At 41.0% G+C, this 17,256-nt stretch overlaps 1 protein-coding gene and 1 long non-coding RNA gene across 6 annotated transcripts; one reads left to right on the top strand and one right to left on the bottom strand.

Annotated features, from left to right (window-relative positions):
* On the top strand, positions 1-17,083 carry LOC18441213 (Putative endonuclease or glycosyl hydrolase). Of its 5 annotated transcripts, none has more exons than XR_016043634.1 (3): positions 1-724; positions 3,328-4,811; positions 15,622-17,083. XR_016043634.1 is itself a non-coding variant. In XM_006851334.4 (3 exons), the coding sequence occupies exons 1-3, from the start codon at positions 340-342 to the stop codon at positions 16,757-16,759; spliced, it is 2,931 nt and encodes a 976-aa protein (XP_006851397.3). In that variant the 5' UTR covers positions 1-339; the 3' UTR covers positions 16,760-17,083. The 5 variants fall into 5 exon arrangements, 4 of the variants coding, with proteins under 4 accessions (XP_006851397.3, XP_088706948.1, XP_088706949.1 ...); XM_006851334.4 differs by having other exon boundaries at positions 3,328-4,735; XM_088850822.1 differs by lacking the exon at positions 15,622-17,083 and adding an exon at positions 14,952-15,089 and having other exon boundaries at positions 3,328-4,735.
* On the bottom strand, positions 6,209-14,169 carry LOC148779694 (uncharacterized). Its single transcript, XR_016043635.1, has 2 exons — positions 14,083-14,169; positions 6,209-6,541 (listed from the first exon to the last, which is right to left on the bottom strand). It is a non-coding gene; the product is annotated as an uncharacterized LOC148779694 (long non-coding RNA).
* Positions 17,084-17,256: the final 173 nt, after the last annotated feature.

The raw sequence follows: 17,256 nt of genomic DNA on the forward strand, positions 1-17,256 counted from the left end.
AAGAGGTTAGTTTTTGAAACCATGAATTTTATATATGAAATTTTCCTGATACTTATTAATGGCCTTCTCCCCTACTGACTTACCCAAACAAAAAAAATTCAAGCAGCCTGACGACGGAGTAGTAGTACAAAGAGATCTCGCAAGTACACGCAATTCACGCTACTCTAAGGCCCACCGAACCTTTTTGTACTCCCGCTAAACCAGAGCACGTTACACCACCAGCAACGTACCTCTGGGTTTTACCCACGTTAGGGTTTAAAGGGGGTTTAAGCCCGTTTCCTCTTCTCCCTGAAATGGGCGCCCCCATTTGGCACTGAGAAACTCTAAAATCTCATCGCCATGAGAGCTCTCTTACAATGCAAGGTCCTTCTGCAACACTCCCCGTCTTCTGTAACTCGATGCCCCTTCTTCTTCTTCTTCTTCCACTCGAGAACCAGGACTGGAGGATCTGCCATGGAAGAGAGCTTGAAGAGAAGAGGTTATTCTCGTTCCGAAGAAGAAATTCGAAGCGTGATGGTATCGGTTTGGTGGGATTTTGAGAATTGTTCTGTACCGGCTGGGGTGAATGTGTTCAAGGTTGCTCAGAGAATAACTCAGGCTCTGAGGGTTTCTGGGATAAAGGGCCCAGTGAATATCACGGCTTTTGGAGATATTTTTCAACTCTCTAGGGCATCACAGGAGGCTCTATCATCTACTGGGATTTGCTTGAGCCATGTTCCTCGTAGTATGTCTTTGTTTCTGTTTCTATTTAATCCTTTTTCTTTGTTTCTCTCATCTTTTTATTTTTCTTTCCCCAGTTTTTTCCCTTGCGATTTATGAGGTTAATATCCTGATTTATGGATGAGAATGGTGGTTATGGTGTGCTCAAAGGATAAAAGTCTTGTTTGCCCTGTGTTATGTTCTATTGATTTGTAAACATGGTATTGGAGCCTGCTCTAAATTGTTTGAGACTGAGATATGTATAGCTCTAGAATGTGGGCTAATTGGATACAATACAGATTCTTCTGTAAATGTTTCTCTTTATGCTTGTATGTATTTTATTGTGCTTGCAATTGTTTTCTTCAATTATTTTCTGCGTTATATTGCCCTCTCAGTTCTATTCAATTTTTATCTGTATTTTATCATCCTCCTTTTTTCTTCAGTTTATTCCATGTATTTCATTTATTTGCTATGAAAATTATCTTGGTCGTCTTTGGTTTCAATACAAGTAGGATTAACACGAGTACGACATGCCTCAACTACTGTACACGCTGAACTAATCAAGCTTTCTGTAATATTGCGGTTGGTTCCTTAATAGAGAAAATGGGGGCCTTTGCTTACATTTTCCAAAGTTGCTGTATATGAACCCATTATTGATATATTTGAATGAGAATTTGCATTGATCATGATGATGAATTTGAATTGCTGATTTTGTAAATATATAGCTTTTCTTTCATCATGGTGCATTGGGATCTATGAATATATGTGAACAAGAATTTACTTTTGAGGACCTTGTGATTATTACCTTTGCCATTTAATAAGTGAAATTGTGAATTCATGACCAAGTAGTCTGGACTAGTGTTCATCGGACCCGTTTTGGGACTTGCTGGGTGCTTGGAGTGAGTCGGCTTGATGAGAGGTTAGTGGGAATTGCAGAATCTTCCCTAAGTTGCGCAATCCACTGACAAATCCCCCCAAAAATAGGGAAAATAGGAGTGGAAATAAGAAAATAAAAATACGAAGAATAAGAAAACTATATCAAAACTGAAAAAATGAGACAAATAATTTTGATGCAAGTGATTCTATCACTTGATAGAACAATATTAAAAATCTTTCAAATCTGAGGTTTTTTTCTTTTCTTTTTTGTTTGTTTGTTTTTGTGTGTATGCGCACGTGCACGTGCACATGTGCATGTGCGTGTGTGCGTGTCTAGGGGGCGTGTGTGGGGCTGGGGTTGTGGAGGGGGTGGCAGGGAATTAAGCCTTCGATTTGATAGAGAACTAAAAAATAGGCTTACGGGAAGATATGTTAGGCAAGATTGAGCTAAGGTTGTGAAAATTTGGAACCCTATTTCAAAAAAAAAAATCTTGCAAATCCAAGATTTTTTATTTTTCTCTCGAATCTGATTTTTTTAATTGTTATAGGATGCAAAAAGAAGCCTAGGGATGGATTTCAGAGCAAACACAAGCTCAAAACACGGAAAAATGGAAGAATGGGGGTTGATTTCTGCCCCCTCTTTTATACTCTTAAAAGTTTATGGGCTCGCTGAGTTTGTTAGAAACGCACAGAGTCCTGTTGAACTCTCTCGAGTTACTGCAGTGACTAGGGTGAGCTGAGTTATTGTAAACCCATCCCCTAGTGGAGGCCCCCAACACACACACACATATCAAACGATTTTGTGTTTTGTTTTTCAAATCAATTTTTTTTTGAAAAGTTTGTAGAATCATCTGAAACGTTACCATATATTTTTTGGAGTCATTTTTAGGGTCCAAATGAGGTTTTTAGAAGACTTTTGGTGTTTAGACAGTAAATCACTAATATGCTATGGACTTTTTTTTGTTTTTCACTGTTTCAGTTATTCAAAGAATCAACATTTTCAATTATGGGAATGTGTTTTAACATTTATGCACATATATTTGCAGAAAAAAGTCATCTGGAATACATATAAATGCATGAATATACATCGTTGACGCATATAGCTGCATATATGTGTGCTTGGACAGCACAGATATCCATATATGTGTATGTCTGACACCTCAGGGCGCCTAAGTTCTTGACTGCCACATATGTGCTGGGCATTCTAGACCATGCTGGCACCTAGGGTCCACCCAGCATTTTTTGGAACCTTGTATATGTATATCTCATATATTCCAAACTGTTTGAGATTTATGCTACATGTGGAATACAACCCTATCATGATGGTGCTCGAAAACAACTTATCGAATGCATCATATTGCTCTTATCTTATTTAATTTTTTAGCACAATTGCTCTTGATATCCAGAAGCTTCTCCTTGTGCTCATACTTATGCTCTAGCGTACTCTTTTCGCCATTACTTTTGCTTTGTACTCTCTTTATTGATTCATCTTATGCACGTGTAAGACTCTTATCTTTGTTGGTTTTGTTGGTCACTTGTAAGGCAGTTTATGCTGGAAATTCATGCATTTGAGCCCTTTTTTCTTTACGCTTGGAAGGAAATGCTTTGTTCATTTGCCTGTTCAACTTTTAATACCTATTCTATTTCATTTTCACTGAGAGATTTGCATAACTCTTCTGATTTGCGAATGCTCTGATTTCTTGCTTGGTTCAATTATTTTGCTAATTCAACTATTGTATTTTCTTTTTGTAGGTGGAAAGAACAGTGCTGATAGGTCCATCATGATCGACCTTGCTCTTTGGGTATCTCAAAATCCTCCACCTGCCCATCTTTTCTTGATTTCCGGAGATGGGGATTTCTCAAACATACTACACCGTTTAAGGATGAATAATTACAACATTTTGCTTGCGAGTACAGAGTGTTCTCCTGTTCTTTGCAGTGCTGCAAGCATTATGTGGCAGTGGAGTGGACTTGTAAGGGGGCATTCTCTTATGGGCAAGTATTTTAACCACCCACCAGATGGAATGTATAATTCTTGGTATGGACACTACAAGGGGCCTATTGAAGAAGTTTTCATGGATATAAAACTTCCCATTTCTGATGGCTGCTCTCCTGAGGATTGTCCAGAATCTTCCATGGATCCAAAGCCCCGCCCGATCCCAAAAGCAGTCGTGTCTCGAATTCACAAAATAGTGAATTCATTTCCTCAAGGAGTCAGCGTCCCAGAACTTCGTACTGAACTAAGTAAGAATAATGTACCTATAGATAAAGATTTTTTTGGATATAAGAAGTTCACACGCTTTCTCTTAGCCATGCAAAATATTTTGAAGATCAAGCGTGCCCCTTCTGGTGAAGCCAAGCTTCTTGTTTATGGTCTTGAACCAAAACTGTATGAACCGGTGAAACCTGACTCAATTAATGGACATTTAGACACAACGATCCCTGCTGCTTCTACTAAATCAAATGAAGGGTCACAACCTGTGGGCCCTCAACCGGATTCAAAAGAGCCGGTCCTTCATAACCAAGAGACTCCCGCTACTGATATTAGCCACTCTAGTTCTGTTGATGAACTTGGTTCCTCAGTTAAGGAAGGTTTCCTTCAAAGAATTAAGAGATTATGGTATGGTAATGGAAGTGATCATCATAATGTGACACTTGTAGGAATTGCTCAGGTGGGTTATGCTGAAATTGAAAGTTGTAGTAAAATGGCAGCCACAAATGTTGGAAGTTGCAAATATTCTGAGAGTAAAATGACGTCCACTGTAAACCCTTCCCCATCAAGAGAGCCACATGATTGTGCTAATAGCAGTTCACATTTGTTGGATGTAAGCAAAGCAACTCCAAAGGAAGAATCTACAGGATGTGTTGGGAAGACTGATGAGAAATCTTATGGGAGTCAGGGCTTTTTTGCTCAGCTTTTAAGAGGTTGGAAATTATGGGGAATTGGTAAAGAAAGTTTGGATAATACTTCCCCGTTCATTGATCAAAATCCGAAAACTCATTATACTGAGAAATACGAGGCAGAAAATTTGGATGTTAATGTGGTCCAAGGTCAATCAATAAATCATGAATCATTTTCCAGGGATGATTTTTGGGATGCCATGAAATCATTTCTTCAGAGTCCCAAGGGCCTCAAAGTTGTCTCCAAGTCTAAGACTAGGTATGGAGATGTTTAGCTCATGGCCCCATACTAAATGATTTTCGCTTGGACCTTCTTTCTCAACAATCATCAGTTGGTAATAGCCAAGTATTTAGATATACCCTATTTCACTATTGGACTTCAACCATAAATTTTTATGCATGATTTTTCTTGTGCATCATCATTTTTGCAATGCTTGATATTTGTTGGCAGGTGGATTTTCCATGGGTTTACTTGAATATTTTGGATGAAATTTTCTATACGCATCAATTGGCATGTTTGTCTGTGAAGTCACGTGTATAATTTTCTATCGTGGATCATGTGTGCTTCTATTAGTGCATGGTATTTTGGGTTATAAGGAAAATAAAGCTGAATGCTCCTTGGAGTTCCTATTGGTGTCATGCTGCATGGAATGTGAGACTGATTCCTTCAGCTCACATGTGAGTATCAGTCCATTGGTGACAAAGGTGGTGTTATAGGGCTTCTTCAAATGCATAGCTGTTCAACTTGTCTCTATTTTAAACTCTTTTATTGGCCTTTGTTCTTTCTCATTATCTGCTTATAATCTCTGCCATACTTCCCTTGTTATTAGTGTTACCTTTCTCTTAAGCTGAATGGGCCTAGGACATTGGCTTTTTTTCTCGGACCAAAATGAGTCAAGGAATACCCCTCAGGCCCACTAGGTATCTTGGTGCAAAGTCTTCATTTGCCATTTCTTGCCCCGGCCATTTGGATATAATGCATGGGGCAAAGTATTGCCTCTCTGAGAGGAAGTTTATTTTTTAAAATTTCGAAGCTTAATAACTGGTTAAAACCCAATTTGCATGAGAGGTCAAAGGGTTGAAAATTTGAATTTTGCCCCCAAGAAAACAAGCTAATTTGAAGATGTGAAATTCGCATTGATACCATTTTGCTTCTCGCGGTAGGCGGTTGGTTTGTTGACTGTTTTGGCCTGTGGCATTTCTTTCATATAAATATAAATATAAATATAATAAAGAACAGAAATAAAATGGAGTAATGAAGCAATAAAACATAGAAAGTTGGTTTTGATGACCAACATTATTGGTTCTTATAACTGCTTTGTCAAATAAGAAATTTGTCCTCAATATGTCAAAGAAATCATTATAAGCACCCTGGTTTGCAATTTGGTCGCTTAGTTCTTTACATTTAGATAAGTGGTACACCCATCTCCTTACCATTGCATTTATATTTGTAAATAGTGCACCTAGACTTGGCCGAGTACCTCCGAGTTATGTGACAACTCGCAGAATTTAAAAAAAATTCAAAAAAATTGAATACAGTTGTAAAAATTTAAGTCAAGCTACACAATTTTTCTTGATTGAGATGTATTTGGTGAGTTTTTTTTGGCCATAAATCCCTATTTTTATGTTCTCTTTTTTATTTTTTTATTTTTTTAATTTTTTTAAAATTTTTTTATTTTAAAATATGTTATTCTTGTACTTTTTTAAGTTTATTTGGACTCCTAAAGGTTGCTTTTTTTTTTTTTGTTTAATTTTTCTTTTAATAATTTTGTATATTTTTTTTCAGATTTGTTCTCATTTTTTTTGCAGTTTATTTAAGGGCTTGTCAGCGCTGTGCATGATGCTAGGGAGTGAGTTCCCTAGCTGAAGCGAGTTTCTCTACACTGTAAACACAATTGTAATTATTAAATTACATTAATTAATATAAAAAATAAAATAAAATTTTGAATCAAGAAGTCCTAAATGAAAGCCTCTTTAAAGCTGATTCCTAAACCTGTAGCTCCAATTCCTTGATGTGTGCACAAGCCCTTGCAACCTGTTCCTCTGCATCTGCACTCCCCTTTTTCTGCAGCATAACATAGAATATCACAATCAAGTAGCATGATAAAATGGGGGCATTTCTATGAAATTACAGTGGCCAAGAACTCCATAGTCAACTTGTTTGGCATGTGAACAATTTTATTATGAAGAATTTGGCTTTGGGTCATATTTTTCAGTTTCATACTTAAATTAGCCAGAATAAGTACGAAAATAGAAGGAAATTTCGTTTAATAGTAGTTAAGAGGCTAAGGGAGCCAACAAAATGAAAATTTGTTTGCCTAATGGAAGATTTAGAGAAGAATTGCAGAGACTTCGCCTATGACTAATCCTACTGGGCTTCAAGATCGAGGGGAAATCTCCTCTTTCTATCTATTGGGGAGACAAGTCTCTATTCTGGATCCATCAGAAAGAAATCGATATGTATCTGATGGAGTCTACATCGTATGTACAGTGCCCAAGCGCTTTTTGGGACAGCTCTGTTCTCTTATCCATCGGCCAGGCTCATCTCATGGAGGGAAAAGCAAAAATGAAGTTGTGTTGTTGTTGTTCGCCGTCTCGATGCATTCCCTTCTCTCCCCGGCATCGTCCCACACAGAAAGAAAGATCGCGGAGCCCCGGCCCGACCTGTAGGTCCGCTAACGTAAAGCGAGGAGTTGAGCCTGAACTGGAGAACCGAAGTCACTTTCGGAACCATACTATACATACTTCCTACAGCTAACACGTGTCCAGCACACGTGGGGAATGCGCAGCGCAAACGAACGTGAGCTGCTATACCGAATCCCCTGCTGTCCATCGGGGACCGAGTGGCAAGGCCATTATCTGCTGGGGATCACTAATTCTTCCATTGGGGACAAGTGCACGAACGACAACTCCAAATGTCACACATCCGCCTACCTACCTATAGGTGGCACCAGCAATATCCAGCTAAGGTAAGGAACTTTGTGTCGTGGTTGCTCCACTCTACTGCGGTCTCTTGAACTGAACTTCGTTGCCTTCCCGCGCGTGAAGCAAATGGGCGCTGTGCCGTGGGTCAGTTTTGGGACGGGGCGGTGGAGACAGACCAAAAGAATGATTGAATCGACGAGCCATTTTGTGAATCAATGGAATGTCTGTCTATCCATGAACAAAATTCTATCTGTATAGATAGGGGTCTATCCTCATCTAATAAGTATGCGGCATGATATGGTATGATCGCCTAGCCGTAGCCGCATATCAGCTGCGCTCAATATGTGGGATTTCTGTTGGATCAGTCGCTTTGACAGAAGCCTGATTCTAAGCCTTTTTAGAGAAGCAAGCCAAGTAGAAGCTTGCCAGACGCAAGACGAGGAAGCGGAGCTGTCATAGACGCGGTAGCTTCCCCCGACCGACTACAATACAAAAGTCGAGACCTACTTTGATTCAAAAGGCGAACAGGGTTGGTTTGGCATCAAGCAGCGGTCTTCTCTCTTTTCTGGATTCTTGATCTCTTACAGGAGAGAATGGCAGTGAAAAAAAAAAGTGACTTTTAACTCTTCCTTGGCATGTAGTAGGCCGTCGGAAAGAGGTGAGGAAGTTCTTCGGCTGACTTTCTTTGTTTACCTGAACTGTCAAGTGCATCAAACTCAAATCAATGTGCACACTGAGCGAGCCAAAGAGCGCCTTCTAATAGGCCATGTACTAGATCAGAATCATTCTCAACGAATCCATAAGAAGTGATCCAACTTTTTTCATCGGGTCCGGGTGGAGACGGTCATCTAAAGTAGCCAAAGTTCCTTCTCTTCCTTTGTACGTATATTACCATCAGTTCATAGATCCTGCCTGTGCCCAACCTCTCTTGCGCCACTCTTCTTCAGCCCTTTCTAATAAGGTTGAGGTTAGGAAATCTTAAGCTGACTTTGTTGGGGTCTAGTACCTGCACCCCATCTGCTTCTCTCCCTTCAAAAGACCCTCCCCCACTTGACAGGGTTTCTCCACGTCCTCAGGTCTCCTACTCAAATGCTGTACCTCAGATTAGACTCCCTAAGTCCAATGAGATTCAAGAGTGTATCTCTTCCTTACACAATTTTTACATTGCATATTTCTTTCCGCATAGAAACAATATCAGAAGTATCACCAGGTCAGTTCAGTATGTTTTCAAGAACAAGCAGATCACGTGTAGGCTATTGCACAACGACAACTATCTTTTTTCCTTGCCTGACGGTTTTGATGCCCCAATTGCTGTTGGGCGGAGTAACCTATATTTTAGAGGGGGTTGGCTCTCATTAAGGAAATGGGAGGAGTTTATGAATGCTGTGCGAATGACCAAGTTCTGGCTATGGCTAGAAGGGATCCCGATGCACATCTGATCACAACTGGTCTTCAAGGCCATTGGGGACTCCTCTGGGGTTTTCATCTCGGTTCACTGAAAATCCTTTAGTAAGCACCTCTTAGGTCGTGTCATTATCCTTGTAGAGTCCCCAACAAGGATTTCATTTCCCCTCTATCTACAGTATAAGGGACTCTCTTTTCTGATCAATATCTCTATCCAAGGTTTTGCAACTGGTTTTTGCCATGAGAGCTCTCCTCCGTTCCTTGATGGTTGGACTACCGTAGTCCACAGGAAACACCCCCAGTCTAGTTCGGTCCCTACTCTGACCATTTCATGCTCCACGTCCTCTTACTCTACACAGGACCATCATGGTCCTGAGCACCCTGTGCACTCTCCTAGGGCCTTGTCATTAAGCTTTATTGGGAAAAGGCCTATGACATAGTTGACTAAGGTATTCTTGAAGAGATCCAGTTGTGCATGGGGTTTGGCAGTAGGTGGAGATCTTGGATCAAGGCCTGTATCTCCATTCCTACTTCTCTGTTCTCATTAGTGGTTATCCTGTAGGTTACTTTTCTGCCTCTAGAGTCCTGAGGCAGGGAGACCCTCGCTCCTTGTTTCTGTTTACTATCATGGGGGAGCTTTTTACAAAATCTCTCATTAGGCTCTATGATCAGGGTATTCTTAGGGGCTTCCAAACTTCCTCTAGCGGACCTGTCCTTTCCCACCTCCTCTATGTTGACGACACCCTGATATTCTGCGATGCTGATCCTACTCAGTTGGATACTCTGGCTGTTCTGTAGATGTTTCGAAGTTACCACAGGGATGAAGGCCAACATGTGTAAATCAAAATGCTGGGGGTTAGGGTGAGTGAGGTTAAGACTGCAGACTTGCCCAACATCTTGGTTGTGCTACTGACTCTCTTCCCTCCACCTATTTAGGTCTCCCTTTCTATCTACGCAAACCCATGAAACACCTTTGGGGCAACATCATTGAAAAATCCACTTGGAAGTTCACCAATTGGAAGTGTAGATTCCTCTCTCTTGGGGGTAGAATCACCCTCATCGAAGCTACCTTGGCAAATATTCCTATTTACCAGATGTCCCTTTTCTAAGTTCCTGCCTCTGTTGCGCACTGTCTCGAGAAACTTATGAGGAACTTTTTTTTGTGTGATACCTCAGAGGACCATAAGTTTCATCTTGTGTCCCGGGACAAAATCTGCACTCCTAAGAAGTATGGCGGTCTTGGGTTCAAAAGGATCAGGTCCATGAACTTGGCCCTCTTAGGTAAATGGTGGTGGAGATTCACACCCCCTATCCCCTCCTTTGGCAGCATATCATCCAAGCCAAATATGGTCTCGAGGAAAATGCGTTGTTGCCTTGCTCCGCTCCCCTATGTCTCGAGCTTCAGGGCGTGGAAGTCCATCTCCTTGACTAAAACTCCTTTAAGGTTTCCACCAGATTCAGGATAGGTAATGGCCTTAGAATCAGATTCTGGAAAGATCTTTGGATTTGGGATCAGACCTTAGACCTTCTTTTCCCTTCCCTCTTTCTCTTAAGTGACGATCAAGACCCTCATAGCTCACTATGTGGAGCACATGGGGTTTTCTCTGTCTTGGACCGCGATCTTCAGAGGGAACCTTCTTGACTCTGAATTACCTATCTTCAACTCCCTTCTCCAGCTTTTGGCCCCCACTCACTCTTAGAAGACTCTTATTTGGTCGGCAACCTCTCGGGTATATTCTTCATTTCCTCTTTTTACTCTTCTCTCCTCCCTACTTTGAATCCTTCCCTCTTAATCAATAAAATTTGGTCCTTCCCCATCCCCATAAGGTTTAGGCCTTTTTTTGGATCCTTCTCCAGGGCAGAGTTTTTAACTTTGGACCGACTCCAGAAGAGAGGTATCTCCCTTCACCGATTTATTCTGTGTCTTCAGGAAGAAGAATCTATCCTTCACCTTTTTATTCATTGTCCTTTCTCCTTTGCCCTTTGGTCCACCCTTCTACAACTTTTTGGCCTTCATTGGGTGGGTCACACCTCAATCCTTACCTGATCTCTTCTTGGCCCTCTCACCTCCCTTCTGATCTATTGGTAGAAAATTGTGGTGCATAGCTATTGCAGCCCTCTCATGGTCCATCTGGTTAGAAGGAAACAGAGTTTGTTGGCACTTCATTCCCCTTCACTCGCTGTCATAGCCCTCTGACTCCCCCCCTCCCCCCCCCCCCCCAAAAGGGGGTCCTCAAACTTAATACAGATGGTGCATCTCTCAGAAACCCTGGACCCTCAGGATATGGGGTTACCCTAGCCAATTTCGATGGTACATTCCTCTCTTTCTCAGGGCCTCTTGGAATTTTAGATTCCATCACTGTCGAGGCTCTGGCTCTACTGGAAGGAAAGATTGTCCAATTTCGCACACAATTCTCCGGTATACAGGTGGAGTGTGACTCAAGTACGCCATCAGATGGACTTCTAACCTCATACAACCCCCTTGGCTGCTGACGTCAACCTTTGAACTTATTGCTCTTATTTGCAGTGACCTGCCACCTGTGACCTTCAAGCACATCCTTAGGGGGACCAACTCAGCAGCTGATGGCCTTGCTAAGGAAGGAGCTCGCAACATATTTCCTACTATTTTGTTCTCGCAACATATTTCCTACTATTTTGTTCTCGCAACAGGTACACTAATTATCACTTGCCCCTCTCTTTGCAACCTTCTTCCCCTCTTCTCTCATTCTCTCTTTGCTTCCATTCTCTATTCTCCCCCCCTTGTTGTAGAAGGAATAAAAAAGGACAAAAAAAAGAGAGAACACTAGGAAAACAAAAGAGAATTTTTTTTAAAAAAAAACACTCACAAAATACTATATATATATGTATTCTGGAGAAGTCTCTTCTCTCCCTGACCCTTCCCTTCTATCTTATGCCTCTCTGCTCTACCTCTTGTTCTCTCTTCCTCTCTCTCTGTTGGCAATCCTCTACTCTTTCTCTTTTCTTTCACTCCCTCTGCTCTACCCCTTCCCCCCAACCCCCCATTTTTTTTTCATTATCTCTCGTCACTCTGCTTTACCCCATCTCCTCTTCTTCATTCCCTTTGGCTCTCTGCTCTACCTACCCCCGCTTCTCATCTAGCTCGATTTTCTCCTTTCTTCTTGTCTGTTATTTTCACTTCAGCCTACCCCTCACTCTCTTCCCCTCTTTATTCTTTTCTTACAGCTTGCCTCCAAGGAATGTCTTCTTGCACGGGAAGGTCAGAAGATGCTCTCAGCCTTACAGTCTCAACCTTGTTGGCCACGGAAGCTCGCTCTACTACAGATCTCGCAACCGTGCATCTTCGAGCCCTCGAAGTTCAGCAACGGACCTTCCATCTACTTTTGTCTTCACTGGGCTCACCTCTCTTCTTTGGACTCTCTGCACTTCTCTTTTGCTTGAAGCCTTTTCCTCTACTTTTTCTCTTTTGATGATCTTTGCTCTTTCTTGGCCCTTTTCTTAATCTGTATTCTTTTTATCTTTTTTTTTTTGTTTTTCTTTTTGAGCTTCTTTCTTACTCTTCTACTCCCCCCTTGTACTCTGAGCACCCGTTTTGTGGGCTGCCATTTTTAACACACCTTGTGATCTTGTAATCTTTCATTTTTATTTAACAAGTTAACCAGTTTCAAAATGAAAAATAAAAATAAAAATCAAGAAGTCTTAATGTTTAGGGGTAGCTCCAATAGGCAATAAGATAAGGGAAAGTAGACTTAGGTGGACTGGCCATGTGTAGCATAGACTTAATACAACACTAGTTAGGAGGGGCGATTTGGTTCAAGTGGAAGGTTCTAAAAGGGCAAAGGGAAGGCCTAGACATAGATGAAAGTAGGGAAAGGAGATATGGTGACTTATGGTCTGATTGAGAGTATGACCCTTGACAGAGCAGAATGGCAGAACATGATTCACATAGTCGACCCCAAGTAGTTGGGATAAGGCCCGGATGATGATGATGAAGTATTAATGCTAGTTAAGAACTGATAGTAATAAGTTACGCATGCAAAAATCCCACCTGATATGTTTATGGAACCTTCAACAAAATTGAGTGTTATTCTGAAATCTATACTACCTTTGGCATTCCTTAATATTTTTTGTTTGTTGCCAAAGGCAATCATGATCCATTGATTTCTTTATCAAAGATGGCAACTTTCCATTATTCTCTCTTATCTCTATTTCTCTATCTAGAGCGCTTTGAATCAAGAAAAGGAATACGTCTTTATCTCTCCCCGATATGAACTCCTTGATTTTCCCCTCAAACCCAATACTCCTACGAAGGACCTGTCAAACCCAGAACTCCTACTGGAAAGGGATTATGATCGTCCCTCCTCTCTCTCTTGTGCCTATGAAACTCATGGGTTGTATGGTAGTTTATAGCACAGAAATGCTTAACCCAAAACTACTATAAAGGTTTTGAATACGGCACGATCTCCCTTCCGATTCCCCCTGCCAACAGTTGGACTGGGGATGGAGTTTCTCTCCCTAGGTCAAATTTTTTTCCCTAGGCTTTTTTGAGTAGATTCCTTGAAAATTTTAGAGAAAAGAACACTCCTGCATTGAGTATAGTTATTCAGGTTTGGCCAAAGGGACCATCTTTGTTGTCTTCATTTGAAGCAGATTTGATTTGGCCGAGAACTCTTCTTAGTACTCTGATATGTACGTGAAGATCGACATGACACTAAAAGTTAAGAAAGAAAAAGCCAAACATATCTTAGATTTCCAATCATCTCGTGATCTCTTCCGGTCTGCAATGAGGAGGAAGGAAACAATAATTCTCATATTGGTGCTGGTTGTACATAACTGATGATCTTTTGGGTGCTTTTCATAGGTGGTATGGTAGCCTTGCATTACTGTGTTCCCTCTCTCTCTTTGTCATTCTTCTCTTTTTCAACATTCTTATACGATATAAATATGTTTTTTTGATGTAATTGGCTATATTCCAGTAATGTATATGAGAAAAACAATATAACTTCTGCACTGCCTCTACAAAATGCCCATCTTTTTTTAATGTAATTCACTGTATTTTTTTTAAATGTTTATGATATCTAAATGTATATGAAAACGATGGTAATGTATGCACCACCTTTACAAACCCCTTTGCATATTTGGTTTACAAAACTGGGCTAGCATCTTGGGTTCGACAGGGAAGAGAGGGAGAGAGAGATGAAGAAAGAATGAGAAAAAGAGGAAAAAGAGAGAAGGAAAAGGAAGAGGGGGGGAAGGAAGGAAGGAAAGGAAGAGAAGTAGCTGGTGTGAAATTGGTACCACCATGTTGTTGCTGTACTGTTGGATTCTGATAACACCACACTGTTGGAGGCCTGGCTGGATGTGTTGTTGGCACCATCCTTGACGAGAGTGTTGGCTGCCATGTTGGCTTCGCGCCAAATGTTAGCGTCACACCATATATGCCTGAAAGTGTTGGCTGCCATGTTGGCCTCACGCCAAATGTTAGTATAAACTTTGGAAATATGCATAACACAGATGTTTCATCAACTTTTGAAATGCACTAGATTTTTTGATCCGTTATAGTTTTTTTTTGTCTGAAGAATACATGCTATGTCCTTGTTGCAAATTTACAAGGTCATTGTCTTAGAAAAAGACAATCCACATGAACCTTTAAGGCAGCCAGTCTGAGTAGTATCCCATGTGACAATAGAATGATCACTCAAACTCTGATGGAAGTAAGCTGTCAATAACAGCAGATTGGAGTCCTTCACGTCTAGTGTTTCAAATCAAACAGTGCTAGGTGGCACTTAGGCGGTCGGGGGGAGGGGGGGGGGGGGGGCGGGGGTTCCAGGCCGCCCAACACCTAGGCGGGCACCCAGAACCTGGGCGGCTTAGTAGAAATTTTTTTTTTTTTGGGTTTTCTCTCTCTAAAATAGTCTCTAATGAGTTTTAGGTTTCAAATGAACTTAAAACCCACAATTTTACCCATTTAGTATTAAAAAGGACCCAAAAATACCCTCAAGGAGCCGCATTTCTGCCCCTGGGTGGGGCACAGGCCCTGGGTGGCAGCCTAGGCGGGCTCAGGCTGGTGCCCAGGCGCTGGGCAGTCTGCTTTTTGAAACAGTGTTCACGTCAAGCTCTTCGGTTATTTATGCATATACTGAATAAACGCAATACTCCTTTTGTAGGTAGAGCAAGTGCTGGATTCTTGATGTTCCTTTGGTGGTAGCCTCTTGTAATTGACATACATGGGGCTGCAATCTATCGATAGTGGCATGGTGCACTCCTTCTGTTTTCAAAATTTTGTAACAAATGATCCAAGGAGGTAAGTCTTGTTTAATGTACAATGATAACCAGTGGGATGTTAACTATGAAAAAATTCAGATCTTATTCCCTCAGCATCTCATGCATAAAGCTTCAAGTTCATAGTTCAAACATGACATGTGAAACATGCAGAAAAACATGGGTTTTTAGGTTTGTTGAGGCCATCTGAACCTTTTTGCTTCACTTTTGATTACAATCTCTACTTGTCTTTCTATATGTGTGGAAGTAACCATTCGAAAAAGGATTTCTGTTCAGGTATGTTTGATTTCGTGTTCTCTTATCTAAATACTTTGCATAGATCAGTTCCAGGATTATATACTGTTGAAAAGTCTTCCTAATTGGTTTCTATAGAGACTTGGAAACCTTGTACGTATGCGGGGATGGGATTGTGTGCCTTGTGCTGAATCCCTACCTGGTACATATGATTGATTGATATCATTTTCTATGTAATGCATACATAATGTCTTTATATATATGCCTGTCTTTGATATTCTACTGTTATGCATATGCTTAACTCCCTTACATTTCCATCAGAGAACAGATGGTGAAGAAGCTGCAAAAAGAGGAATCATTGAAACTTGACACCCTTTTGGATTGTCATCTCCAACGCCTTGCTGAAATTCTCATTCACGAGAAGAAGTGGGTGGAGGAATGCGCCTTCGATGTATCCCCTTTCAAAGTGACACTTCCCACTGAGAATGGCTTCTCTTCTTCAAGTTCTAATTTTGATTCACCTGTTCTAAGCACGATATTTTTGGCTGGAGCCTCTAATTCCCTGAATGGGTTCAGCAGAGAGGAAAAGAACCCCCCTAAATTGTCCAGAAGCAAGATAATCGAAGACTGCCAAGCTTTTCTCACTGATGTTTTAAAATATCATCCTGAAGGTTTTAATATAGGCAGTATTAGGCCTCAATTTTATGCGAGGTATGGCTATATTTTGGATTATAAGACTTTGGGTTACCCGAAATTAACATCCTTGTTGGAGATAATGCCGGGTGTGAAGATCGAGTCATACCGAATTATACCTGGAGTAGATGCTCTGAGTGATAAAGACAGAGGGAAAAATGTGAGGAGAGAAGAACTTCTTGATGAATTTAAGTCAGTTTGTAGTCCAGACAAAAATGCTTATTTGGGTGAAAAGGCTGATCGTTCGGAGACAGTCACTGATCAAGATTGTGTATGGGAGGAACTTGGGCCTGTTACTATATCAGATGCCTCTGAAAATGCTGAGGATTCAACACTCAATGCAAAAACTGATCCAGAGATAGAAAATATGAATCCTTATCAAACTTATTCTCTTTCAGATATTGAATTATCTGATTCTGAAAGTGAAAGTTCTTTGGAAAATGAAGCGAACAGAGAAGAGATGGAAAGAAACAAGGATGATGGGTCTCTTCTTCGAATTTTAGATTCTTGGCATGAAAAAAAGGAGCGTGTTAATAAGGATTGCCCAGAGGCCCTTGATGGGCTTGTGGAATGTTCTCAAAGAAATCAGTCTGAGCCTCTGGCTTCCTCGACCTTAAGCCCCAAAAGTTCTTCTCGGACGTTGAAGCCCAAATCTAGGAAGAATTATTCATTTGTTACGGAGTCCGTTGATGATGAGAAGGAGAAATTGATTGATAGCATATTGGGTACTTTGAAGAAATCGTCAAACTCCAACCTTGGGAGTTAAAGCTTATGGTGAGGCACATTTGTGAAGTGGGTCATTGATAGTTTCCTCTAATGGGGCTTCTCTCCAGGTTGTTACAATTTTGGAAGGTTGAAATCAAATCAAATCTTGTACCATGAGTGTGTATGAGAGAGAGAGAGAGACTAGTTGCGGTGTTTGTTTTCTTCCTGTATGTCTTAGGCATAAACAGCAACAAAAATGTATGGGGTGAGATATGAACGGCTCCCTTCAATTAAGGGGATGTTGACCCCCTGGGCAAGTTGGCCTGCGACCTTAGTTGTTATAACATCCTCGATTTTATTGAGCAATGCAGATTTCGTTTTCAAATGTGTGGCCATCTACAACATTGTCAAACGACTTCTTGAAAAATTGAAGAGAAATGATACCACGCATCAATACTACATGGTGGATGGAATTCACTGGGGATCGGTGGTAATTCCAACTTATGGACATTTCGTACTGTTGATCTCCACCGTCCATCACCAGAGAGCTGCTGGTAG

Source organism: Amborella trichopoda, chromosome 11, assembly GCF_054954075.1.
Source record: "Amborella trichopoda isolate Santa Cruz 75 chromosome 11, AtrichopodaSantaCruz75HAP2 v2.0, whole genome shotgun sequence".
NCBI classification, from domain to species: Eukaryota; Viridiplantae; Streptophyta; class Magnoliopsida; order Amborellales; family Amborellaceae; genus Amborella; species Amborella trichopoda.